Source organism: Folsomia candida, unplaced genomic scaffold (genome assembly GCF_002217175.1).
Source record: "Folsomia candida strain VU population unplaced genomic scaffold, ASM221717v1 Fcan01_Sc001, whole genome shotgun sequence".
NCBI lineage: Eukaryota > Metazoa > Arthropoda > Collembola > Entomobryomorpha > Isotomidae > Folsomia > Folsomia candida.
This window is the reverse complement of record NW_019091193.1, coordinates 13,510,577-13,533,417: the sequence shown is the minus strand read 5'-3', so window position 1 is coordinate 13,533,417 and position 22,841 is coordinate 13,510,577. Positions and strand designations below refer to the sequence as shown.

Sequence of the window (22,841 nt, the reverse complement as noted above, 5' to 3'; positions counted from 1 at the left end):
TCACCACCAAACCGCCGGGCTCGACTCTATGACTTCCGGTCAGTCCTCTGAGGACACCGAAGAGAAAACTCGTCTGGTCGTCGCATTGCAGGGATTCGCACAGTCACACTAAATCAGTCAGCAAGATTAAAATGGAAATGGAACAAAGACCCTTTGGCAAAGAGTAGAACAGTGGGAATGATGAGTTTTTGCAATGAAGAAATGAGATTTTAAGAGTTAAAATTTATTTTTAAGTTTTGTAATGGTTTTCAGACTTTACAAAATTATAAATATACTATTGAGATCTTGCAGTAAAAATAGTTTAATCCAATTAATTTTCTGTACAGACCAACTTTTAAGTCTCTGGTAAAATCTCATATGCCATGTTTAGTAAACATGCAAATTTCAACCTTGTCAGCATTTTTCCTGATGTGCAATCATGACATGTCTCTTTAAATTATCAGACCGACTAAACCCTTTTGCACAAATTTTGCATACAAACGTTACTTTCGTACTCTCGGTAGCTGGGCAGTTGAACTTTTTGTGCCTCCATAAGGACTTATTACATCGATAGACATTTCCACAGTTACAACATTGGACTACCTTTCCCGGCTGGTTACTGTCACTTTTTCGATTGCAGCTTTTCGAAAACCGATTAGATAAAGAACGTCTCTTCTTGGGAGTAAATGATGGTGGGGGTGGTTGCGATAGACGGCTAACTGAGGATAAATCTGCAGACGACTGTGCATGATCTTCCACAATATCAGTTTCTACTAAAAAATGCTGGAATGGTTCATCATCGACTTCGTTATCTTCGTCAATTGTATCTTCATCTTGTTCTTCCTTGAAAATACTTTCAATGCCCAAATCGTTGCTATTACTGTCATCGTTTGTAAATTCTGCTTCCGAACTTTGCATAATATCTTCTGCCTCTTCATACAACCCACTAATTTTTAGTTGAAATGCAGTCTTTATCAAAATTCTGAGATCGTTTTGAGAAACATCCACACTGCCAGTGTATAAGTACTTTATCAGTGGATAAAGATGAACATATTTCATCCCAGAAAGACAAATAATTAAGGGACAAGATGAGCTGTGAGTGGACTTTAGCTTTGAAGCGTGGTCAATAATGTCCTAAAACAAATGAGAAATTAATACAGATTAATCATTAGTATCAAATTAATTCATACTAAAGTTACAATTATTAAGATTTATAATTCACTGTGCCTTGAAATATGGTGAGCCAGCCGAAAGAATAAACTTGTGAGCATGAATGAATTGTCCTTCTTCCGTGACTAGTGCGATATCCACCAACGCCTTGTTGAGGAATTGTTCTTGTAATTTCTTGGTCAAGTTGGAAACATGGGTAGACGATTCGAGACGTATCAGCATTTCCTCAGCAGGGTTTGACCCCTCAACACCCGACGCAGTCGATGATGCCATCCTTCAAGTTTCTACTAGTATTAATAGATTTTTAAATACATTTAAAGTGTCCTAAAATTTTAAATTATTGACTTTCTTTCATCAGTTTCAGTATTGTTGTGAGAATCAAAAAGTGAGACAGGTTTGTCCATGGTCTGACTTGTATCAGTTTGGTGGCAAAGAAAGTGAAGAAACTCGGAGCGGGTTTCGCACTCGCAACTCTTTGTCGTTTGCAGCTCACACGCTTGTTTGGTTTCTCTCTCTACTAATAATATTTACGTCTGTTTACATTCATTAAAAGTAAACTGATTGCAATTAGCTAAATTGTAAATTTAATTACAGCAGTGTTAATTGATTCAATCCACTTGATTGTCACGCAATGGGTATTCTTGGACTAGCGAAACTCATTGGAGACATTGCTCCTCAAGCCATCAAAGAGAATGAGTTCAAGAATTACTTTGGTGAGTGGGAAGTTTCATGAATAATATTCAATGTACAAGATAGTGTTAATTGTGGGAAATATAATTAGTGGATTATTTTCTGTCATAGGGAGAAAAGTTGCGGTGGACGCCTCCATGAGCTTGTATCAGTTTTTGATTGCCGTTCGTCAGGAGGGGGCCCAGCTGACGTCCGCAGATGGGGAAACTACGTCCCACCTCATGGGATTCTTTTACAGGTATATTATTTTTTAAGTATTATTTTTAATTATAGAAGTGAAAAGTGTGTCTTTAAATAAATCCCACACAACGCTGTAAAAAGGCCTTATAAATTAGGGAATAATAATACTTTTGCAGGACGATTCGTATGGTGGAGAATGGAATCAAACCCGTCTACGTTTTCGATGGGAAACCTCCACAAATGAAATCAGGAGAGTTGGAAAAACGGACGGAAAGAAGAAATGAGGCTCAAAAGGTACCAATACATTATTGTATTTATTTAAATTTTATTTTCTGATTTATGTGGCTTGGACAATATAAAGTTGTAATAATAATAGGCCCTGGACATTGCTGTCGAAGCTGGGAATGTTGAAGAGATCGATAAGCAATCGAGAAGATTGGTCAAAGTTTCAAAAACTCACGTGGAAGAAGCTCAGAAACTTTTGAAATTGATGGGAATTCCGTTTGTCACTGTAAAAATCAAACTTTTTATTTTCCAATTAAATTTCAGGCAGAGAATTAGAATTATAATCAATTTCCTGATGACTAGGCCCCTTGTGAAGCCGAAGCCCAGTGTGCCGCATTACAAAAATCGGGAAAGGTTTATGCTGTTGCCACTGAAGATATGGATGCATTGAGTATGTAAATCGTTAGTATGATATATGTATATGATTGATTAATTTTAAATGGTTTAATGTACAGCATTTGGAACCAAGGTTCTCCTGCGTCACTTGACATTTAGCGAAGTGAGTAACTTGGCATGTTATAATTATTTAGTGTTATCATCATATAATTATTGTCCATCTACTTAAAATACAAATAATTTTTCAGGCTAGGAAAATGCCAATTAAAGAATTTTATTTGGAAAAAGTGCTTGAAGCTTTGGAATTTACGATGGATGAGGTATGTTAATTGTAGACTTTCTCTCTTGATATTAATATCATTGGAATTAACGAATACTGATGTTGTTTATTGACCCAGTTCATCGACATGTGTATCCTGCTGGGATGTGATTATTGCGACTCTATCAAAGGTATTGGTCCCAAGAGAGCATTGGATCTGATTCGTCAACATCGAAGCATCGAAACTATTGTGGAGAAAATTGACAGCAAAAAGTATGGAGTACCTGAAAACTGGCCGTTTAAAGAGGCTCGACGATTATTTAAGGAACCTGAAATCACTGAATCCGATCAAGTCGAACTCAATTGGACTGGGCCAGACGAAGAAGGATTGGTAAAATTCCTCGTCGAAGAAAAAGGTGACTAAATAACTCATTACGTTTGCATTTATTGGCTATAAGCTCAATTTTAATAAAATTTAATTTTCCAAATCACAAGGTTTTGCTGAAGATCGAATTCGAAATGGATCCAAAAAGCTGCAGAAAGCGAAACAAACATCGACCCAAGTCCGACTCGACACGTTTTTCACCGTAAAGTCAACCACACAGGCCAAGCGACCTGCAGAAACAAAGAAAGAAGAGAAAGGGGGCAAGAAGGGGCGTGGTGGTGGGAGTGGTTACCGCCGAGGAAAGTAGACGATGACTCGATCATCCATCTCAAATATCTACAACTTAACGACGTCCATCCCTCGGAAATTACTATTATTATTAACTATAAACGTATCTTCTCGTCTCATTTATTACAGAATATTTTACTTGTTGAGACATGTATTACTATGCACACGTAGAAGCAGATTGGGGAAAGTGAACCAGCTACGTGCGTGTGGGAGAGCAAAGACCCATCTGAGATGGGCCATCTCATCATCATTCTCAACTCGGGTCCGTGTTGGACCACTATACTTTTCACTACACTACTTTTTTTCCTATTCTCGAGCTAATAATAATAAAATTTTCGTGTGATAAACAATAACTTAATTTATTGTATTAAACATTTGAGTACAATTTTGAAACTGGTAGAACTACTTATACTTTTAGAGAAAATGTGAATTTCTTCTGTAAAAGTTTGCAAATTAGCTGATAAACAATAAAATGACTGAACACACGATTCTCGAATACTACGCAGAACATGAGGCTTACAAATGTGGTTACTGTAAGTGTGTGGATACTAATTATTCGCATGGCATGTGGGGTCACTCTCTCATGGTTCAAGACTATGAAAATTTACTTAATCGTGGGTGGAGGAGGTAACAGAAATGCATTTTTAACTTTATTCATCGAGTTATTAATAAATTCACTGTCACTACAGGTCAGGGTCATATTTGTACAAGCCTACCAACTCGGTTACCTGTTGTCCAATGTATACAATTAATTGCCACGCATTAGACTTTAAGCTATCCAAGTCTCAAAAGAAAGTTTTAAAAAAGGTGACTAGATTTGCATAAATGCTCAATTTGTTCAACTATGAACGATTTAAAAGTTTCGTGAAATTAAATTATATGTAGTTCGGCTCACACCTGGGAATAAATGACTCAAAGGAAAAGAAATGTATTGAAGATTATTTTGAGTCTACTCCAGGATTTTCGGTCAAATATGTCAAATTGGGAACACCAGAGTTTTTAGCAGGGCTAGGAACTGAGCACGAACTTTATCGAAAGGTATTAATTATTATTATAAATTATAAGCTTCCCGTGAACTTGCATCTTTATTTTTGAGATGCTGTGTCTCGTCATGAGACTAATTGTTTATACAGAATATAGAGATTTAATTTATGCTAATTTTATGTATATAAAAAAAATTTTCAACAGTGCTAAATGAATTTAAAATTTTATAATACCTTCTATTTTTCTTTTTATAAAAAGTATCAGATGAAGATCCATGAGGATACGGAAGCCGATTGTGATCTCAAACAATTTAAACGCTTCCTTTGTAAAACCCCATTGTCAATGACGGTATGATTAACACAAATCAACATTTGTATAGACCTATTTCGCACTAAAGCATTACATAAATTGATAACCCTTTTTATTTGCTTGATTTTTCAGTCCAATGCACCAAAATATGGATCATTTCATCATCAGTACTACATCAGTGATAAACTTATAGCAGTTGGAGTTGTGGATATCTTGCCCTCTTGTGTAATGGAATTGGCAACAAAATATTTGAACATTCAGTAAAAATTGTGTTTTTTAATTGCAGCTCAGCTCCGTTTATTTTTTCTATGATCCAGATTTAATGCAATTATCATTAGGTAAAGCAATAATTTTAATTTTTGATACACATCATGCAAACAAAACACTCAATGATAATAATTTATGTTTATTTATATTTGCATTCATGATCGGAACGTTAGGAACATTTGGAGCATTGTGAGTATTCAACAATTAAAAAAATATATAGTTGGAAAATTGCTACATATTCATAAATCTCGCAGGTATGAAATTTTATTTGTTCGCCAAATGTCAAAAGAAGTTCCCAATTTCAAGTACTACTACATGGGGTATAATAATTTATATCGATATTATTTTGCTTCTCTCTAGTAAACTACACAGTAATTTCTCAATCTAATTTAATTTACTGTTACAGATTCTACATCCACTCCTGCCAAAAGATGAGATACAAAGGTAACTTCAGCCCTTCGTACTTACTCTGTCCTGAAGGTTTCACTTGGAGATTGTTGGATGATGAACTGAGAAAAATGTTGGACGACCAAAAATATGTGAGATTTGGAGAACCACAACAACAAGCACCAGATAATAATAATGAAGATATTCAACAGGTAAAATTATTATCGTAGATGCGTTTAAATTATTTTATCTATATTTAATCAGTCAAATGTCTTAATTTGGTACCAGGTGACGCTTCTGTTTAAGAGATCCATTATGCCGTACCGAATATACAAAACACTTCGACAATCTGACGACGACATAGTTTTGCAACAATACGTGAATCTCGTCGGCTCCGCTAATGCAAAATCAATTTTACTTTATCGAGAATAAAGTTTCTTTTCCATCCCAACGTATACCAATTGCCTTATTATTTGTATCATAAATAAGTTTACTACTAAGGTCCATTACTAGTTGTGATCGCAGTAGTCCATTCTCAACTTTGGGCAGCTTAAGAAATGTTGGGTGATATAGCCTCCCGTTACTTGCAATTTGTAATTTTTCTGGGAAGAAATTTACCGTCAATTTGTCCGTGTAATAACCGTAATGAAGAGTAGATCCAGTCAACTTTGTAAACACGATAGGAAGATCGTCGCATCGTGTATAATTTCTCTCCACTAATAATACCAGTAGGATAGGATCAATAATAATAAATAATGATAATAATAGCAATAAATTAGCAATCACCTCCACAAAGGGACACGTATGGAAAGGCGTCTTTATAATCTGAGTATGGGTTGTGCTTCAGATTTCGCAGAAAAAATGTTAGAAACACGGGATCTGATAATAAAATAAACTTTGGAAATAATATTATAATAATTATTTATTTTATTTTATTTTATTAAATAAATAAACCTTTAAACGCGGATGTAAAATTTTTCATACGTGAATCGTCCAGGAAGAGCTTGAGATGAGAAAAATGAGAGAAATCACTACATGCCCCTTGATGATTTCCGACAATGATTCGGAACAACAACAATGCATGCGAACTTACCATTCCATTGTGATCAACGAAGTAAAAGTATTCCCTAATTTTTGGGTCCTTGTGATTTTCCTGACCCTGTTTGTAAACAACTTGAGAATAGTTTCGACGCAAAAACCGCTGCAACATTTTTACTCGTATTTTGATGTGTAGATCCAGTCAGTAATAACAGCGCGATTTGTGAGCTGGGTCCAAAGTTTGTCAACAATGCCAAATTCACGTCTGTGAAGTTAGAACCGGTTATGAGCAAAATTGAGACTCGGAACAATACAGTATGCACACACATTATTAGCACCCCTCAAAATCGGCTAATATCTGCTGCCGTAAATTAAGTAATAAAGGTCGCCATGCCTCCAGTGACCTTAAAATGACCTAAATCTGTCGCCATGCCTCCAGTCACCTTAAAATGACCTAAATCTGTCGCCATGCCTCCAGTGACCTTAAAATGACCTAAATCTGTCGCCATGCCTCCAATGACCTTAAAATTGCCTAAATCTGTCAACATGCCTCCAGTGACCTTAAAATGACCTATATCTGTCGCCATGCCTCCAATGACCTTAAAATTGCCTAAATCTGTCGCCATGCCTCCAGTCACCTTAAAATGACCTAAATCTGTCGCCATGCCTCCAGTGACCTTAAAATGACCTAAATCTGTCGCCATGCCTCCAATGACCTTAAAATTGCCTAAATCTGTCAACATGCCTCCAGTGACCTTAAAATGACCTATATCTGTCGCCATGCCTCCAATGACCTTAAAATTGCCTAAATCTGTCAACATGCCTCCAGTGACCTTAAAATCACCTATATCTGTCGCCATGCCTCCAATGACCTTAAAATGACCTAAATCTGTCGCCATGCCTCCAATGACCTTAAAATTGCCTAAATCTGTCAACATGGCTCCACTTGTCAATTTCTAGTCAATTTATGTCATGATTGGATTTTGACTTCCCCAGCGCGGCATTTCACTTACGGCATTCTTTGAAATCGAAAATAATGCACAATTACATGCTCCATAAGACTCCGCCGACCCGCATCCTGACAAAAAATTTCCCGCCCCGCACTTGTCAATTTCTAGTCAATTCATGTCATGATTGGATTTTGACTTCCCCAGCGCGGCATTTCACTTACGGCATTCCTTGAAATCGAAAATAATGCACAATTTCATACTCCATAAGACTTCGCCGACCCGCATCCTGACAAAAAATTTCCCGCCCCGCACTTGTCAATTTCTAGTCAATTTATGTCATGATTGGATTTTGACTTCCCCAGCGCGGCATTTGACTTACGGCATTCCTTGAAATCGAAAATAATGCACAATTTCATACTCCATAAGACTTCGCCGACCCGCATCCTGACAAAAAATTTCCCGCCCCGCACTTGTCAATTTCTAGTCAATTTATGTCATGATTGGATTTTGACTTCCCCAGCGCGGCATTTGACTTACGGCATTCTTTGAAATTTAAAATAATGCACAATTACATGCTCCATAAGGCCCCGCCGACCCGCATCCTGACAAAAAATTTCCCGCCCCGCACTTGTCAATTTCTAGTCAATTCATGTCAAAATTGGATTTTGACTTCCCCAGCGCGGCATTTCACTTACGGCATTCCTTGAAATCGAAAATAATGCACAATTTCATACTCCATAAGACTTCGCCGACCCGCATCCTGACAAAAAATTTCCCGCCCCGCACTTGTCAATTTCTAGTCAATTTATGTCATGATTGGATTTTGACTTCCCCAGCGCGGCATTTCACTTACGGCATTCCTTGAAATCGAAAATAATGCACAATTTCATACTCCATAAGACTTCGCCGACCCGCATCCTGACAAAAAATTTCCCGCCCCGCACTTGTCAATTTCTAGTCAATTTATGTCATGATTGGATTTTGACTTCCCCAGCGCGGCATTTGACTTACGGCATTCCTTGAAATCGAAAATAATGCACAATTTCATACTCCATAAGACTTCGCCGACCCGCATCCTGACAAAAAATTTCCCGCCCCGCACTTGTCAATTTCTAGTCAATTTATGTCATGATTGGATTTTGACTTCCCCAGCGCGGCATTTGACTTACGGCATTCTTTGAAATTTAAAATAATGCACAATTACATGCTCCATAAGGCCCCGCCGACCCGCATCCTGACAAAAAATTTCCCGCCCCGCACTTGTCAATTTCTAGTCAATTCATGTCAAAATTGGATTTTGACTTCCCCAGCGCGGCATTTCACTTACGGCATTCCTTGGAATCGAAAATAATGCACAATTTCATACTCCATAAGACTTCGCCGACCCGCATCCTGACAAAAAATTTCCCGCCCCGCACTTGTCAATTTCTAGTCAATTTATGTCATGATTGGATTTTGACTTCCCCAGCGCGGCATTTCACTTACGGCATTCCTTGAAATCGAAAATAATGCACAATTTCATACTCCATAAGACTTCGCCGACCCGCATCCGGATAAAAAATTTCCCGCCCCGCACTTGTCAATTTCTAGTCAATTTATGTCATGATTGGATTTTGACTTCCCCAGCACGGCATTTCACTTACGGCATTCCTTGAAATCGAAAATAATGCACAATTTCATACTCCATAAGACTTCGCCGACCCGCATCCGGATAAAAAATTTCCCGCCCCGCACTTGTCAATTTCTAGTCAATTTATGTCATGATTGGATTTTGACTTCCCCAGCACGGCATTTCACTTACGGCATTCTTTGAAATCGAAAATAATGCACAATTACATGCTCCATAAGACTCCGCCGACCCGCATCCTGACAAAAAATTTCCCGCCCCGCACTTGTCAATTTCTAGTCAATTTATGTCATGATTGGATTTTGATTTCCCCAGCGCGGCATTTGACTTACGGCATTCTTTGAAAATTAAAATAATGCACAATTACATACTCCATAAGACTTCGCCGACCCGCATCCTGACAAAAAATTTCCCGCCCCGCACTTGTCAATTTCTAGTCAATTTATGTCATGATTGGATTTTGACTTCCCCAGCGCGGCATTTCACTTACGGCATTCCTTGAAATCGAAAATAATGCACAATTTCATACTCCATAAGACTTCGCCGACCCGCATCCTGACAAAAAATTTCCCGCCCCGCACTTGTCAATTTCTAGTCAATTTATGTCATGATTGGATTTTGACTTCCCCAGCGCGGCATTTGACTTACGGCATTCCTTGAAATCGAAAATAATGCACAATTTCATACTCCATAAGACTTCGCCGACCCGCATCCTGACAAAAAATTTCCCGCCCCGCACTTGTCAATTTCTAGTCAATTTATGTCATGATTGGATTTTGACTTCCCCAGCGCGGCATTTGACTTACGGCATTCTTTGAAATTTAAAATAATGCACAATTACATGCTCCATAAGGCCCCGCCGACCCGCATCCTGACAAAAAATTTCCCGCCCCGCACTTGTCAATTTCTAGTCAATTCATGTCAAAATTGGATTTTGACTTCCCCAGCGCGGCATTTCACTTACGGCATTCCTTGGAATCGAAAATAATGCACAATTTCATACTCCATAAGACTTCGCCGACCCGCATCCTGACAAAAAATTTCCCGCCCCGCACTTGTCAATTTCTAGTCAATTTATGTCATGATTGGATTTTGACTTCCCCAGCGCGGCATTTCACTTACGGCATTCCTTGAAATCGAAAATAATGCACAATTTCATACTCCATAAGACTTCGCCGACCCGCATCCGGATAAAAAATTTCCCGCCCCGCACTTGTCAATTTCTAGTCAATTTATGTCATGATTGGATTTTGACTTCCCCAGCACGGCATTTCACTTACGGCATTCTTTGAAATCGAAAATAATGCACAATTACATGCTCCATAAGACTCCGCCGACCCGCATCCTGACAAAAAATTTCCCGCCCCGCACTTGTCAATTTCTAGTCAATTTATGTCATGATTGGATTTTGATTTCCCCAGCGCGGCATTTGACTTACGGCATTCTTTGAAAATTAAAATAATGCACAATTACATGCTTCATAAGACTCCGCCGACCCGCATCCGGACAAAAAATTTCCTGCCCAGGACTTGTATTTTTACAATGACAATTTGTACTCATCACATTATAAATATTTATATAAGCAGAAGTTACGGAATGACTTCAAATAATAATGCGCAATTACACGATGTGCATAAGGGTTGCTGCCGTGGATAAAAATTGGTCCCGCGTCGCTGAGTCAATACATTTTCATGCAGACTAAATTGATGGAATGTATATAAATAAATTTATTTACACGATTGAAAAAATTAAAATAGGTTAAAATTTGTTGGAGTTTGTTTAATTAGTTATTTGTGAAAAGATTAGTTAAAAGAGTAAAATAATTTTGTACGCTCCTGAATGGAATTTTTGTTGCGCGTTTGTTAAGTTGGAAAATTGTTTTCCAGTTCCCTCTGAGCGTGTTCGAGAGGCATTTGCATAATTTTGGAGTAAATCCGTTCAAAAGCTTCGGGTACGAGCACGTTGGATACTTGTAGAATATCCTGCAAAATCAATAATATTTTTAAGTGCGGAATAACTTGGTGCATTTAACCTGCTATACTGACATTGAATGCAAGGGTTTCCATGTTCTCAGCTTTCCTCAGATCAGAAGAAAGTTGGGTGGAAATGATTTGGAAAGATTTTGCAGAAAAGGGATACGAGACGACCATTTGTTGTAAATTTGCACAAAAGTTTGGCTTCCGTTCGACCCAGATCTTTCAATCACGAAAATTAGTTTAAACATTGTTTTAGAATATATAAGTATAACCATAACACCTTTTGACGAGGGCATTTATACTCCCCTGAAAATGTTTCCGGTTTGGGGACATAAATTTGCAGCACGTCTAACTTAATCTCGTGATAAGCTTTCATGATTGACTCTTCACTAAGAGCTTCAATTAACCTGAGTAGTTAAAGAAAAAGTGATTTCAATTTTTTTCCCGTTTATGGATTAAATTATAAAGTATGTGTACTTATATCGCTTGTATTTATCCTTCTCCTTAGCTACGTGGTCCTTCCCTAGAGTTTTGACCCTTGTCTTCTGCTTTTCTAAAAGTATTTCCGAAATTTATTATACGAATTCTTGATACTTGATTATTTGTAAATTCTAAATGTCTATATGTAATGTTACCCAAATTTCCATGTTGGTCAGTTAACACATCCTCAACTATTTTTCTAAATTTTCTCTCCAAATTGGATGTCGTAATTTCATCGCCGGACAAATTCAGCAGTTGGGGACTACAAAAAATTAGTTTGATGGATTTGCTTGTAATTTAATTATTGTAATTTTATAATAAAATATTGTATCATGAAAATGTAATTGTCTTTTATACTGGTATACCTTCTGTTGGTTGGTTGGGCATTCTCGCTTTGCATGCTCGGTTTCTTCGTGTTTTTCAGGTTACTAAATAAGCAATATTATTTGACACTTTATCATTCTATACATGTTGCGACAAATGAATTGTTTCCAACACAAATTTTCATTTTTGAAGAAATTAAATTTGAATTATTATGTACTGACAAAATGGTGTGAGTGGACCGTTGCTAAGTTGGAGGATTGAGATGACCCCCTAGGTCAAATCCGGACCAAGTGATCTCACACCCTCCAGTGGGGTGTCAATCGATCGGTCTAGATAATACGATCAGTTTGGTATATTATAAAATTTTGTGAGATAAGAATTGGCTTCGACATTCCTGAAAAACTTATATTTTGGAGATATTCTTCAAAATAAACATTTTAATTTTCGAAGTAGTACACTCGAGATTTTCAGCTTAAAAAATCAAGCTAAAAATTAGGATGATTTCATCCTCAGGAATTTAGTCTCTTTGTCTGCCTATTCAAAAGTTATTCAAGGTTAAAGTCGTTGGGGCAAACCAAAGGACTTTTGCCCCAACGATTTAAAAAATGAAAATTTTCTAAAAAATAATCCATTTGTCGCAACCGTATGGGGCACCACCCCATAGAAACGGTGTCAATTAATCGTGCTAAATAAGTTTTAAAATTAACTGTTTATCCAATATTATTAGTCGCAAAAAATTCTGAAAGGTTACCATGCAGGTAAAATAAACTTTAGGAATAAAAATTTGTACACCATCGTCGTCGTTTTACTTATTTTGCAACAGTTTCGCTATTGCTGCCAATCACTAAACTTATTTGAGTAATATATGGCCAAAAAACTTCTCAGGAAAATTGTCGGACCTTTGCGGCTAATAATACTGGATGACTAGTAGGTAATATTATATTTTCGTCACAGAAAAATAATTTACTTACTTGCTCTGCAAAGATTTTATTATGTTGGGGTCTTGCAACTTTAGATTTTTTATGAATAATTCTGCATCTTCTCCAAATTTTGCCAAAAACGGTTTTCCTTCCTCAGAATTGATCATTTCCTGTGCAATATCCATTCTGAGTTGATCCTCTGTTTCATTTTGGTTGATTTCAATTTGCTTGATATGTGGGAAAGCTTGATAGTATTGGAAGGCATATTTTATTATGTAAATTCCACAAGATGAAGAATCCCTCTGTTTAGGACAGCCTGGGAACTCCACCGTCCAATGTTTTTTTGTTTGGGGTTCGCCAACCCTTTTCTGGGTGAAAACTTCATCAAAAAAGTGGGTTAAATTATCTGTTATATTCTTGAGATAATTGTTGTCGTGATCCAGGGGATCGTACAGTTGAAGTGTCCTGGTCTTTATTTCGACCGTGGTCAGCAGCCAGTGGTCCCCATGACGTAGTGGGTGCATAATGGGGGTATGCACTGAACTTAGATCCTCTAACGTGGCCATTGTGGACTGCCATCCAGCTGCCTCCACGCTTCGGCCACCAAAGAATAGTTCCGGATGGTGATACATCGTGCCGGAATGACTCACAAATATTTTCTTCTGTTCTCCTTCGGCGTCGTCCATCAGTTTGTGGAGACGTCCATTTATTATGGTGTCGGACAGCTTCCTAATTACATTAGAGCGAGGTGCGATTGAGTAATGAGTAAATGAGAGGATGGCACAACAATTAAATAAATTTTACGGTATGTAACTTATTTAATGCTACGATTTTTAATTTCAAATTAAAACTCAATTTTCATAAGAAAGGTAGGTAGGTATTTCAATGTCATTTAGTGACAATATATTAGACGGCATTGTGACCAATTTTCAAAGGAATTATGATAAAACTGCTTAAATAAAATATTTTATGTCTATGTCCCCCAATAGCGTCTTGTGTAAAGCTTTCAAAATTCTGCAGGGTAGTAGCACTTATGTATGTCGATGCCAGCATGGCCAAGGAGGTTTATCTCGATTTGTTAAAAACGAATCTTGGTCAATTTGGAACAAAAGCGAACTGTGGTCTAGCATTCATCTTCCCATTTGGCGTGTATTATATAAATATAAGAATTGTTTTAAAATGACTCGCGGACAATAAAATAAAGGTTGTTGGGAAAATTGAATTTGAATTTTAAATTAAAAATCGTAGCATTAAATAAATTACATACTGTATCTAACAGTTGAATAAAATGAATCCAAAATTGTATAACTTATGACCGCTTGTTAAATTTTACTTGTTTGTATTGTAAATATAGGTCCGAAAAGTAATGAAATTGATACGTACCTGTCAGAGTGAAAAAAGTGGTGGAATTCTTTTTTCGGAATTGGAGGAAAGCTTTCCGTCCGGAAGAAAACTGTAGTGTCTGGAAATTGTGTTACCTCACTTCCAGCAATCGGTGAAATTGTTTGGGTAGGTTGCAATGTTCTTCCCTCTGCGTCGCTCTTCCCCCTTTGAAGATCTTTGAGGCGAATATCTCGTCTGTTATGCATATATTTGTTAGTCCGCCCACGCTTCCCCCTCTTATTCCAAGTCTCAGCACATTCTTCAACCTCTTGTTGTGAAAATTCAGCATTCCTCTCTTCTGCATAACAGGTAACATCATTTTGAAGATTTGCTGATGAAGTTGGGGGCTCTTTTCTTGTTTTAGATTTTGGTAGGTTTTCGAGGACGAATCTCTTATTTTTCCCATTCGTAATAGTAAATCTATTACGAATAAAATCCGCCACGTTCTCTGGATTTGCTATTAGATTGTTCTTGATTAATCTGAACTCGGATTCGGTGCCACCATTTGTAACGCGCACAAAGTTTGGGTACTTTGTTTTCTGAACCACTCCCCGTGCAAAAATTCCAATAAATGGAACGTATGTATTTTCATAAATGTTGAGCACGGATGGCGAGTAATATGGATTGCTTGCGGCGTCGACTTCCACATCTTGTACCAAGTTCTTACGTATTTTTCGAAATAAATGGTAGTAGGGCGACTTTTCACGTAGAAGCTTGGTGGCGACCTCATCCTCCTCTTCAAAATTGGGGGAATTTCCGTCATCTGGCTCAACGCAACCATCGAGAGCCATGGAGCTAATCCTTCCCACTGTATTATTAATTTCCTCGGATGTCATTCTTTCCATACCAAACAAAGTACAAACATCTTGCATAGCTATGTTTACTTCATCCAGGCATGTACACTCTTGAAACTTCGCCAAGCCCCTAACACTCGCATCAACTAGTTTCTTTGCATGTTTGCTGGTTGCGGTTTTCCTTCTTACATTATCTAGAAACGACTTTGTAAGATGAGACGCACATAATTGGATACAAGCAATATCTCCGGAAAAGGTTGCTTTATCTTGGAGTACGTCATAGCTTCTTTTCAAATATTCATCAAGTTTCATCACATTAAATGACTCTGACACAGCGTGAAGCATTGCAAAGTTGAAGTCGGTGCAGATAATATCAGGTGCACTTTTGGGCTGGTATGGGCGTAATTTTTTTAATCCTCGTTTTACACTCGTCAAAGGTCCCCCTATATCGTTAGATTGTCCTCTCATTAGGATACTGTCCGCCACAACGAAATTACCACTGCCAGTTTGCGCCACGAAACTGTACAGTAGTAAGGAGTTCCGTGGTCTTGCTGATCTTGGTTGATTTTTTGAATTTGGTTGACTTGATGAATCGAGAGCTCCTCCTGCGTTTGGTAGTGGTTTAAAAATTCCTCCGGTGGCGTCAATTCCAAGTGTCACGTGTTCTTTTGCAATCTTGTCGGCCAAAAGCTTCAGAGACTGCTGATCAAACAGATCAACCCGGAATAGTTTTGGGTCAAGGTTGTAATCTTGCATGTACCCTTTTATAACTCCGTCGGGATTATGTGTAAGTTTATAGTGTTGGTCGAGTTTTTTTAAATCTTCAAAAACATTGGAATCGAATCGTTCCTTAGCTTTTCCTTCGGCTCGAGTTGTTCGTAAAACATCAGTTGTCGGCGGTACATTCCTATGCAGCAGTTCTAATCCAGCGACATGACTCATGTCGGTTAAAAACACTTTAACGGCTGATGTGGTGAGTAAAGTTTTGGCAAGTTTCTCCCTCTCATCTCCAGTGATAGGCCGTGATGTCCGCTTGGATTGCACCAAATTGAACACGCCTGACGACTCACATTTTGCTTTAACTGGAAAGCCTTGTACGGGTTTACAAAGAAAAATTAGGTTGAATTTCATCCCGCAAGTACAATAACCTTCTTGCTTGGCGAATGATTGGTTTTGCTTTTTCGTGGCGTAATAATAAGGCGCTCGGCTGTTTTTAAATGCGCACAGAATTCCAGATTCGCGAAGCCGTTGTGCTAACTCATCACCACGAGCTTTTTTCTCTTGCACAAATTTTCCTGTGTCGTAATTGTAAATCTTCGAAATGCTTTCTGCCGAGAAGATAATATCAATTTCTTTCGGAGGGATATAATTCAGTTCCTCCTCGGTGACATTTAGGACTGAACAAATTGTATCCATGTCAAGTTGGACGTTTTCCAAAGTACGAGTCTCCTTTGCTCTCATAGGGGCAATAACAGTCTCTCGATCGGATTCATGATCAATTTCCGGTTCAGTCATTTCGAGTAAAGAGGTTCTAGTTAAATTGGCCTCCGAATTATCTGATGATCGTATTTGTGTCAAACTGGGATCTTCGCACTCGGTGTGTGTTAAATTTTCAAATCCACCGTCAGCATTATCATGCATGTTGTCCGGATGATGGTCCTTGTCGTTGTCATGATCATCGTCGGGTTGAATGGAGTCAAATTCGCCAGATATCTGATTTTCTTCACGGCATGTCATGCAGTACCATTCTTCGGTTTCTTGTCCTTCTGTGTAGTCACAATGCTGCATTCCCTCCCCATTTTTCTCGTAGTGATACCACGTACCGCAGCCGTCGCACTGAACGGCTGGTAAGTGGTCATCGCCCCTCACGCCACAGTTGCACCAAGTTTCATTTTTCTTCTTGCCTTTTGGAGGAAGGTAGAAATCCTTCTCTGGATACCGTCTCGTAGGTTCCCTGGTCCTAGTCGTTGGTTCACGTTGTATGTGAGTATTTTTACGAGACGCTTGCACTGAGGGTGAAGCGCTTTGAGAAGCAGCGTCTTCCGGATCCATTAAATTTGGAAGCTCTGCCAATACAATTTCCTCGGGGTTACGACGCCGATGAGGTGCATTTTTCTTCTGTTGGAATTCCGCCATTTTACAAAAAAATGACTTGCGGACTTCTTGACTGAAGCCCTCGTCCTTGACGAAATTCGCCCAATAATGCTTGTTATCGAACGATAAATATTTTAACTGCGCTGAATTTCTCTCTGTCTTCGTAATTTTTTTCTTTGCAGATTTTTGCTGATCCGTTTCTGCAAATATCTGCGCGAACCCACTGGTTTCAAGTATTGAGAGAAGCGCTGCATTCTTATCTTCTCCTGTATTACAGGCGATCAACTTCTCGTGAAGAACCTTCCCTAATTCGTGGAGAAGGTTATGCGTAATTTTGGGTTTAAGCACTGGTGTTCGATGGTGCAGAGAAGGTCCGCTGGAAGAATTATCATCCGATTTCGGATTAGTGGCCTTTAGCCTTGATTTGTTTGGCTTCGAATACGGAGCATAATTCGCATTGTATTCGGCAAATGGTTGTTTTAATGGCTTTGAGGGTTGTAAGGGCGGGTTAGACACTGTCCAGCCGCCTGGTGGACCACAGCGCTGCAAGATTAATTTCCATCGGTTAAGCGAATGTAATACTAACGTATTATTCATCAAACAGCTTAAAATCGACTTACAAGCAGTCCCATTTCGTCACTCGAAAATGGGAGCAGGGTTGAATTAGTTCCTCCCTGCTTTTTTCGCATTTCTTGTTCTTTTGCCATATTTTCTCTCTCCTCCTTTCTGATCCTCTTCACATCCTTATCATAGTCAAATTCAGGACATTGTGGAAGATATTCATTCCTCTGCTCATTCCTGTGTAATAAATTTTTCCTTAATTATAAGCAATTTTTCAAATCCAATTTGGATACTAAAATTAAATTACAGCAAGCTTTCTGAAATCGTGTTTAGAGAAATGGGAGCAGACGTATGTACATGCAAACATGGTTGCATAATAAAGTCAGAGGCAGCTTGAGACTTATGCATAAAAGTGGAAAGAGAAGGTTTTTACCAATGGGTTGGAACTCAACGAATAAGAATAATATTCTGAAATGCGTAAAAGTGAGTTCCGTATCATGGACAAGTAAATAAGGATCACTAAACTGGACGGCATCTTTGTATGTATAGATCTATGGTTTTGTATATGTGGTGTACATTGGACGAGGGGAAAAAGTCAAACCTGCTCGATTTATCAGTAAAGTTTACGCGATGATCTTTCTCTCTCTCTCTCGCCACACACAAAATGATGCCATGCATGCATATATATGAATGAAGCCAAAATTTTGCACACAAACTACGAATTGAAATCACGAACAACTAACCGTATTTGCTCTGGAATTTCTTCTGCCTGTCTTTCATGAATTTCTTCTCGTGATTCCTTGGCAGGTTCCTCTTCAGATTCATTTAGTAACTCCTGCGTCTGGTCCGTCACTTTTTCTGAATTGTCAACAAGTTGTTCGGAATGAGTCACACTTTCGGTTTCAGAAGCACTTTCTCCCTCTGTTTCCGATTCCGACACCTCCTCGTACATCATTTTTTAATTTAATCAATTTCAAAATTTGGCAAAATTAAGTGATTCACTTTGTTAGTCAGAGCTGCAACTACATGACTTACTACGGAGACAAGAGTATGACAAAATACTGAACGGATGCAATTACCATTAATCTTGAGTAAACAATCCTAAAGATCAGGGTTAGAGTAGATCAAATTTCTCACTCTCATCCACAGTCCCAGTTTCTCAATCTGATCTTGGTTTCTTCTTAGTTTTAAGATTCACTTTTGCCCACAAAGCATCCTTAGAAAATAAATTAATTAATTCACTGAAAAATGGACGACTTTGAGAAAAGTCAAAGTTTATCTCAAATGGGAATTTATTACCATAGGACGAGGCAGTATCGGCAAGCTTTGGAGGTCCTCACCGAAGCCAACAAGTGCCTCAAAAGATTTTCAAAAGGTTAATTTTCATTTATAATTTTGTTACCAATCTGATATGCAACCATGTATTCGCCTTTAGTTCCTAAGCCCATTGGTAATATACACAAATGATTAGATCAATTTGCTCGACTTGGGTAGTCAGAAATTCATAAGTACATTCCCTCAAATTTTGCATAATGTACATTTTCTGCATGTAAATATGATCCAATACTCTTTACAGTAATTACAAATATCTTACAAAGCGTTTTGTTATATTAGATCGTGACTCAACTTTTCAACTTCAAGTCTTGACAGATTTAATCGGTGTCAATGAGGACTTAGCAATAGTCTGCTTGCATGAACTGGAAAAAGGTACAGTTTCTACGTTAAGGAACGGTCATAAAATATATGACGCAGACCTGGGATTTTTTAAAAATCCTCCCTTCCCGTGCGTTACCAGTTGCGCCCTGGTTTCAACATGTGGCGCAAGTTTAATTGCAACTTCGGCCAAATACTCTCCCTGTCCATCCAAATCGTTACTTATTTTATGCACGTCCCTTTATTTTTGCACGCATTCTCAAGTATTATGCAGTTGTTTTATAATTTTTGTGTAATAATTGTAGAAAAGTGTATCGCTGGAGTACACCCTGACAATGTGGAGTCCATGGAAGAGGAGGAGAGTGACGACGACGGAAAATCTTCACAATTTGAAAGCGACGACGACGAGGAACCACAAGTGCTTATCTCAGAATTAGAGACGGGTGTACCCGACGAGGAGGAGGAAAGCTGCAATGACGGGAAACTTGACCAGGAAAGGAAAAGTACCGAGGAAGAAAACATAAGCGGAATTAAGGGCAACTCTGATAATAAACAAGGTCCAAAAAATTGGAAATCTTAGCGAGACCGTGCAAGAACAACTAATAAATTAAATTACACTGTAGAATTGTTGTATCACCGCTCTCCATACCACTTTTTTACTGGAAGAATTAGTCACTTAAGTAGAATACACTGGTCCCCCTCAATCGGTCGGATGATTTTATCAGAATAAAAATACGGAATATCCAAATTAGTATCTCAAAATTTTAGATTTGTAACTTTTTAAAACAAATATGTATGTACTTCACAATTATTAAACCTTCATATTTGATCTCAGTTAATTTAATTTTCAAACTTCTAGTGTGAAACTTGAAATTACTTCTCGTTTTTTTAAAAATTAAGAATTCATGCGTATGAAAAGCAAAATTCAGAATGGTTCCAGCAAAAATGATACCCAGAGCGATGAAAAACAAATGCTTCAATCTAATTGAATTTATTAGTTATTATTGCACGGCCTCACTAAGATTTCCAATTTTTTGGGACCTTGTGTATTTAAAGCTAATAATTGGTTGTTATTAATAATATATGCACCGCAACACCGCTATTATTTGTCCATCCTGAATATTTTTTTTGGATTTTCCAATCTATATAACTCCTCCATTTCTTAACCGATTTAGGTAATTTTGCACTTAAAATGTTCAGAATGTCTTTTCCTACAATGTTTGCAGTACTGAGTTACACTACCTACGAGGCATGGAAAGCAATGTCTTGAAGGGAAAAGTTTTGCACATTTTGGTGCATATCACCTGGGTAAAGATAAAAAAATTCTCGAACTCGACTTGTGCATAGTTTCGAAATCCCGTAAAAATGATCGGTGCAACACTTTATCAAAATCGGCTCAGAAAATGTCGAATTATGCCACTTTTTGGTGGGCTAAATTAAAACTTATTATTTTTTTTCGTTGTTAGGTATTTGCCACACTGAGGAAAACGACAAACGTTCGACAGCAAGGGGGGACCATAAACAGCCTGAGGTTCTGCCAACCACAAACAACTTACCTACAGCGGTCAGACTGACTATGCCTGTTAGCTGTGGCTTGGCTGAGACGTTCAATCCAGTAACAAATCCGTTAGTTTCTCTAATGGGTATGGATTCAGAAATCCATTTCTCATATGTAAATCCCTCAGCCAACAGCGGAACACAAACCATTTCTATGCAAGATCTTACCGAAAACAACGAAAATGCCACAAAGGGAAAATCGACTAATAAGGAAGCAGTTAAATTAAAGGAAAAAGCAGTTGCCATAACTGATGACATTATTTTACAGTGTCTCGTGAAAGTGGGAGGCTGTCGGACGTGATTGGTTTGGACCACGTTATCGTGAGTATGAAGAAAACCATTTTCCTACCATTGGTGGCGGAGAAAGAATTTGGCAGTGACCTTCAAGGCGTGCTGCTTTTTGGACCTTCTGGGGTTGGAAAAACCCATATCTTAAGCTGTCTTGTGGGGGAGCTTAACTATATAAAAGAGGAAAAGTGCAAAACCTTCCCAACGATAAGCATCTGGAAGGTAGAGCCAAAAGACATCTTGCATAAGTGGATAGGTATGCTAACTGTGTCGTTAATTTTTACTGTTTATGCCAGCTTAAAATTTATCCTGTCAATATTTTGCAGGTGACTCAGACAAGTACCTCAGTCGGATTTTCGAGTTGGCTCATGAGAAGCGCCCGTCGATAATAATTATTGACGAGATCGACTCTCTATTATGTCAGCGAAAAGAGGACGATCCTGAACACATTCGACGGCTCAAGACGGGATTTCTTTCGTAAGTATTTTCATTTTTTGTATTACGCATCCTTGTAGTACGCATTTATGCATCTTGCTATTATGCAATTAATTACAGGTGCATGGATGGCCTAAATAATTATTCTGGAATTGTGGTCGTGGGTTAGTCTTTGGTGGCACAGACCATTACATAGTTTCAAGTTGCTTAAGTTAACTAAATTTTCCCAGGATTGACAAATTTTCCGCAGCATTTGGATTATGCATTCAGGCGAAGGTTTTCGAAAAGAATTTATATTGGATTACCCGATTCCTTTGCAAGGGAGCGAATACTAGCACACTATTTAAAGAAAACAAATCTTTTAACGGAATCATTCGATCTTGGCAAAATATCTTCAATGACTGAGGGGTATTATATATATGTATATTTCATATGTTGTATTACATATATGTATAGTTTCTTCACTTCTCACCAAATTAATTTCACATTACCGATTTATTTCGCATTAGTTTCTCTGCCCACGACCTTGCTGTTGCCATTTCAAAACTACAAGCACTTCAGTACACTAGTAACTTTTCCTCCGACGGTGTGAACGATATTGTCCAACTTATGAAGGTGGGCTGCAAGCCAACAACATTGATAACCCAGGTATGTCTTATTCGCCATGCTTGAAATACTTGGCCCGTGTCGCTATTACTAATTAATTTTGAATTTCTACTAGGAAATGTTTGAAGGATTAATTCGGACTGATGGATCAACCAATGGGGCCACGAACGATGAGAAAACCGTTAATGAGCTTAAAAGGTGGGGACGAGAATTCGGAGCAGAGGGTATGACTCAACCGGTTTATTATGAAGGAGAGTATGAGCCAACGCTCAGCTCGTGCCTATTTGAAATGTTTTGCTGCCTGTTTTACTAAACATGATCTTACTCGATAAATATTATTTAAATTCAATAAATGCACATCTATTATCAACTTACATATTAAACGAAACTATGGTGAAATCCGCAACCGAGCGTTTGCCTTTCTCTTGCAATTTTTCTCGTTGTGGAAAAAATGCATTACGTATTCCATCATATCTTCGCTCACACTGTGCATTATGAAAAATCCTGTTCTATTATTTATCCAGGCACTGATAATTATAATAGTTCCATCAAAATCGGAGCGAGTTAAAACCGATGCCGATATCAAATTCTTAGTCAAATCTTGTGTAACTTCAGTTCAAATAAATATTTATAATC

General features: G+C 38.1%; 5 protein-coding genes across 7 annotated transcripts; 3 read left to right on the top strand and 2 right to left on the bottom strand.

Moving 5' to 3' along the window:
- Positions 1–202: 202 nt before the first annotated feature.
- Positions 203–1,561, bottom strand: LOC110863250 (zinc finger and BTB domain-containing protein 14). The gene is made up of 2 exons (XM_022112509.2): positions 1,207–1,561; positions 203–1,113 (listed from the first exon to the last, which is right to left on the bottom strand). The coding sequence occupies exons 1-2, from the start codon at positions 1,420–1,422 to the stop codon at positions 394–396; spliced, it is 936 nt and encodes a 311-aa protein (XP_021968201.1). The 5' UTR covers positions 1,423–1,561; the 3' UTR covers positions 203–393.
- Positions 1,562–1,634: 73 nt separating this feature from the next.
- Positions 1,635–3,925, top strand: LOC110851403 (flap endonuclease 1). The gene is made up of 9 exons (XM_022099173.2): positions 1,635–1,862; positions 1,951–2,077; positions 2,196–2,313; positions 2,396–2,530; positions 2,608–2,695; positions 2,760–2,803; positions 2,889–2,960; positions 3,039–3,315; positions 3,395–3,925. The coding sequence occupies exons 1-9, from the start codon at positions 1,781–1,783 to the stop codon at positions 3,589–3,591; spliced, it is 1,140 nt and encodes a 379-aa protein (XP_021954865.1). The 5' UTR covers positions 1,635–1,780; the 3' UTR covers positions 3,592–3,925.
- An 87-nt stretch (positions 3,926–4,012) lies between these two features.
- On the top strand, positions 4,013–5,974 carry LOC110851412 (arginyl-tRNA--protein transferase 1-like). The gene is made up of 10 exons (XM_022099184.2): positions 4,013–4,199; positions 4,262–4,379; positions 4,458–4,610; positions 4,815–4,904; positions 4,998–5,090; positions 5,152–5,203; positions 5,306–5,321; positions 5,387–5,452; positions 5,539–5,731; positions 5,808–5,974. The coding sequence occupies exons 1-10, from the start codon at positions 4,045–4,047 to the stop codon at positions 5,949–5,951; spliced, it is 1,080 nt and encodes a 359-aa protein (XP_021954876.1). The 5' UTR covers positions 4,013–4,044; the 3' UTR covers positions 5,952–5,974.
- On the bottom strand, positions 5,367–6,813 carry LOC110851423 (UPF0598 protein F59C6.12-like). Of its 3 annotated transcripts, none has more exons than XM_022099205.2 (4): positions 6,613–6,813; positions 6,504–6,522; positions 6,306–6,398; positions 5,367–6,235 (listed from the first exon to the last, which is right to left on the bottom strand). In XM_022099205.2, the coding sequence occupies exons 1-4, from the start codon at positions 6,727–6,729 to the stop codon at positions 5,934–5,936; spliced, it is 531 nt and encodes a 176-aa protein (XP_021954897.1). In that variant the 5' UTR covers positions 6,730–6,813; the 3' UTR covers positions 5,367–5,933. The 3 variants fall into 3 exon arrangements, with proteins under 3 accessions (XP_021954897.1, XP_021954888.1, XP_035702026.1); XM_022099196.2 differs by having other exon boundaries at positions 6,474–6,522; positions 6,613–6,810; XM_035846133.1 differs by having other exon boundaries at positions 6,306–6,414; positions 6,613–6,771.
- Positions 6,814–20,817: 14,004 nt separating this feature from the next.
- LOC110842726 (vacuolar protein sorting-associated protein 4B-like) lies at positions 20,818–22,579 on the top strand. Its single transcript, XM_035847273.1, has 6 exons — positions 20,818–21,420; positions 21,491–21,641; positions 21,720–21,763; positions 21,830–22,007; positions 22,109–22,247; positions 22,321–22,579. Exons 1-6 carry the CDS (start codon positions 21,204–21,206, stop codon positions 22,516–22,518), a joined length of 927 nt encoding a protein of 308 aa, XP_035703166.1. The 5' UTR covers positions 20,818–21,203; the 3' UTR covers positions 22,519–22,579.
- Positions 22,580–22,841: the final 262 nt, after the last annotated feature.

Coding starts and splice junctions, on each gene's coding strand:
- LOC110851403 (XM_022099173.2), top strand. CDS start 1,781: ATGGGTATTCTTGGACTAGCGAAACTCATTGGAGACATTGCTCCTCAA. Junction 1,863..1,950: donor TGAGTTCAAGAATTACTTTG/GTGAGTGGGAAG, acceptor TTTCTGTCATAG/GGAGAAAAGTTGCGGTGGAC. Junction 2,961..3,038: donor TGGAATTTACGATGGATGAG/GTATGTTAATTG, acceptor TTATTGACCCAG/TTCATCGACATGTGTATCCT.
- LOC110851412 (XM_022099184.2), top strand. CDS start 4,045: ATGACTGAACACACGATTCTCGAATACTACGCAGAACATGAGGCTTAC. Junction 4,200..4,261: donor CTTAATCGTGGGTGGAGGAG/GTAACAGAAATG, acceptor CTGTCACTACAG/GTCAGGGTCATATTTGTACA. Junction 4,380..4,457: donor AAAAGAAAGTTTTAAAAAAG/GTGACTAGATTT, acceptor AATTATATGTAG/TTCGGCTCACACCTGGGAAT.
- LOC110842726 (XM_035847273.1), top strand. CDS start 21,204: ATGAAGAAAACCATTTTCCTACCATTGGTGGCGGAGAAAGAATTTGGC. Junction 21,421..21,490: donor CATCTTGCATAAGTGGATAG/GTATGCTAACTG, acceptor AATATTTTGCAG/GTGACTCAGACAAGTACCTC. Junction 21,764..21,829: donor TTCTGGAATTGTGGTCGTGG/GTTAGTCTTTGG, acceptor AAATTTTCCCAG/GATTGACAAATTTTCCGCAG.
- LOC110863250 (XM_022112509.2), bottom strand. CDS start 1,422: ATGGCATCATCGACTGCGTCGGGTGTTGAGGGGTCAAACCCTGCTGAG. Junction 1,114..1,206: donor CTGGCTCACCATATTTCAAG/GCACAGTGAATT, acceptor CATTTGTTTTAG/GACATTATTGACCACGCTTC.
- LOC110851423 (XM_022099196.2), bottom strand. CDS start 6,729: ATGTTGCAGCGGTTTTTGCGTCGAAACTATTCTCAAGTTGTTTACAAA. Junction 6,523..6,612: donor TCGTTGATCACAATGGAATG/GTAAGTTCGCAT, acceptor TCTCATCTCAAG/CTCTTCCTGGACGATTCACG. Junction 6,399..6,473: donor TTTTACATCCGCGTTTAAAG/GTTTATTTATTT, acceptor TTTTATTATCAG/ATCCCGTGTTTCTAACATTT.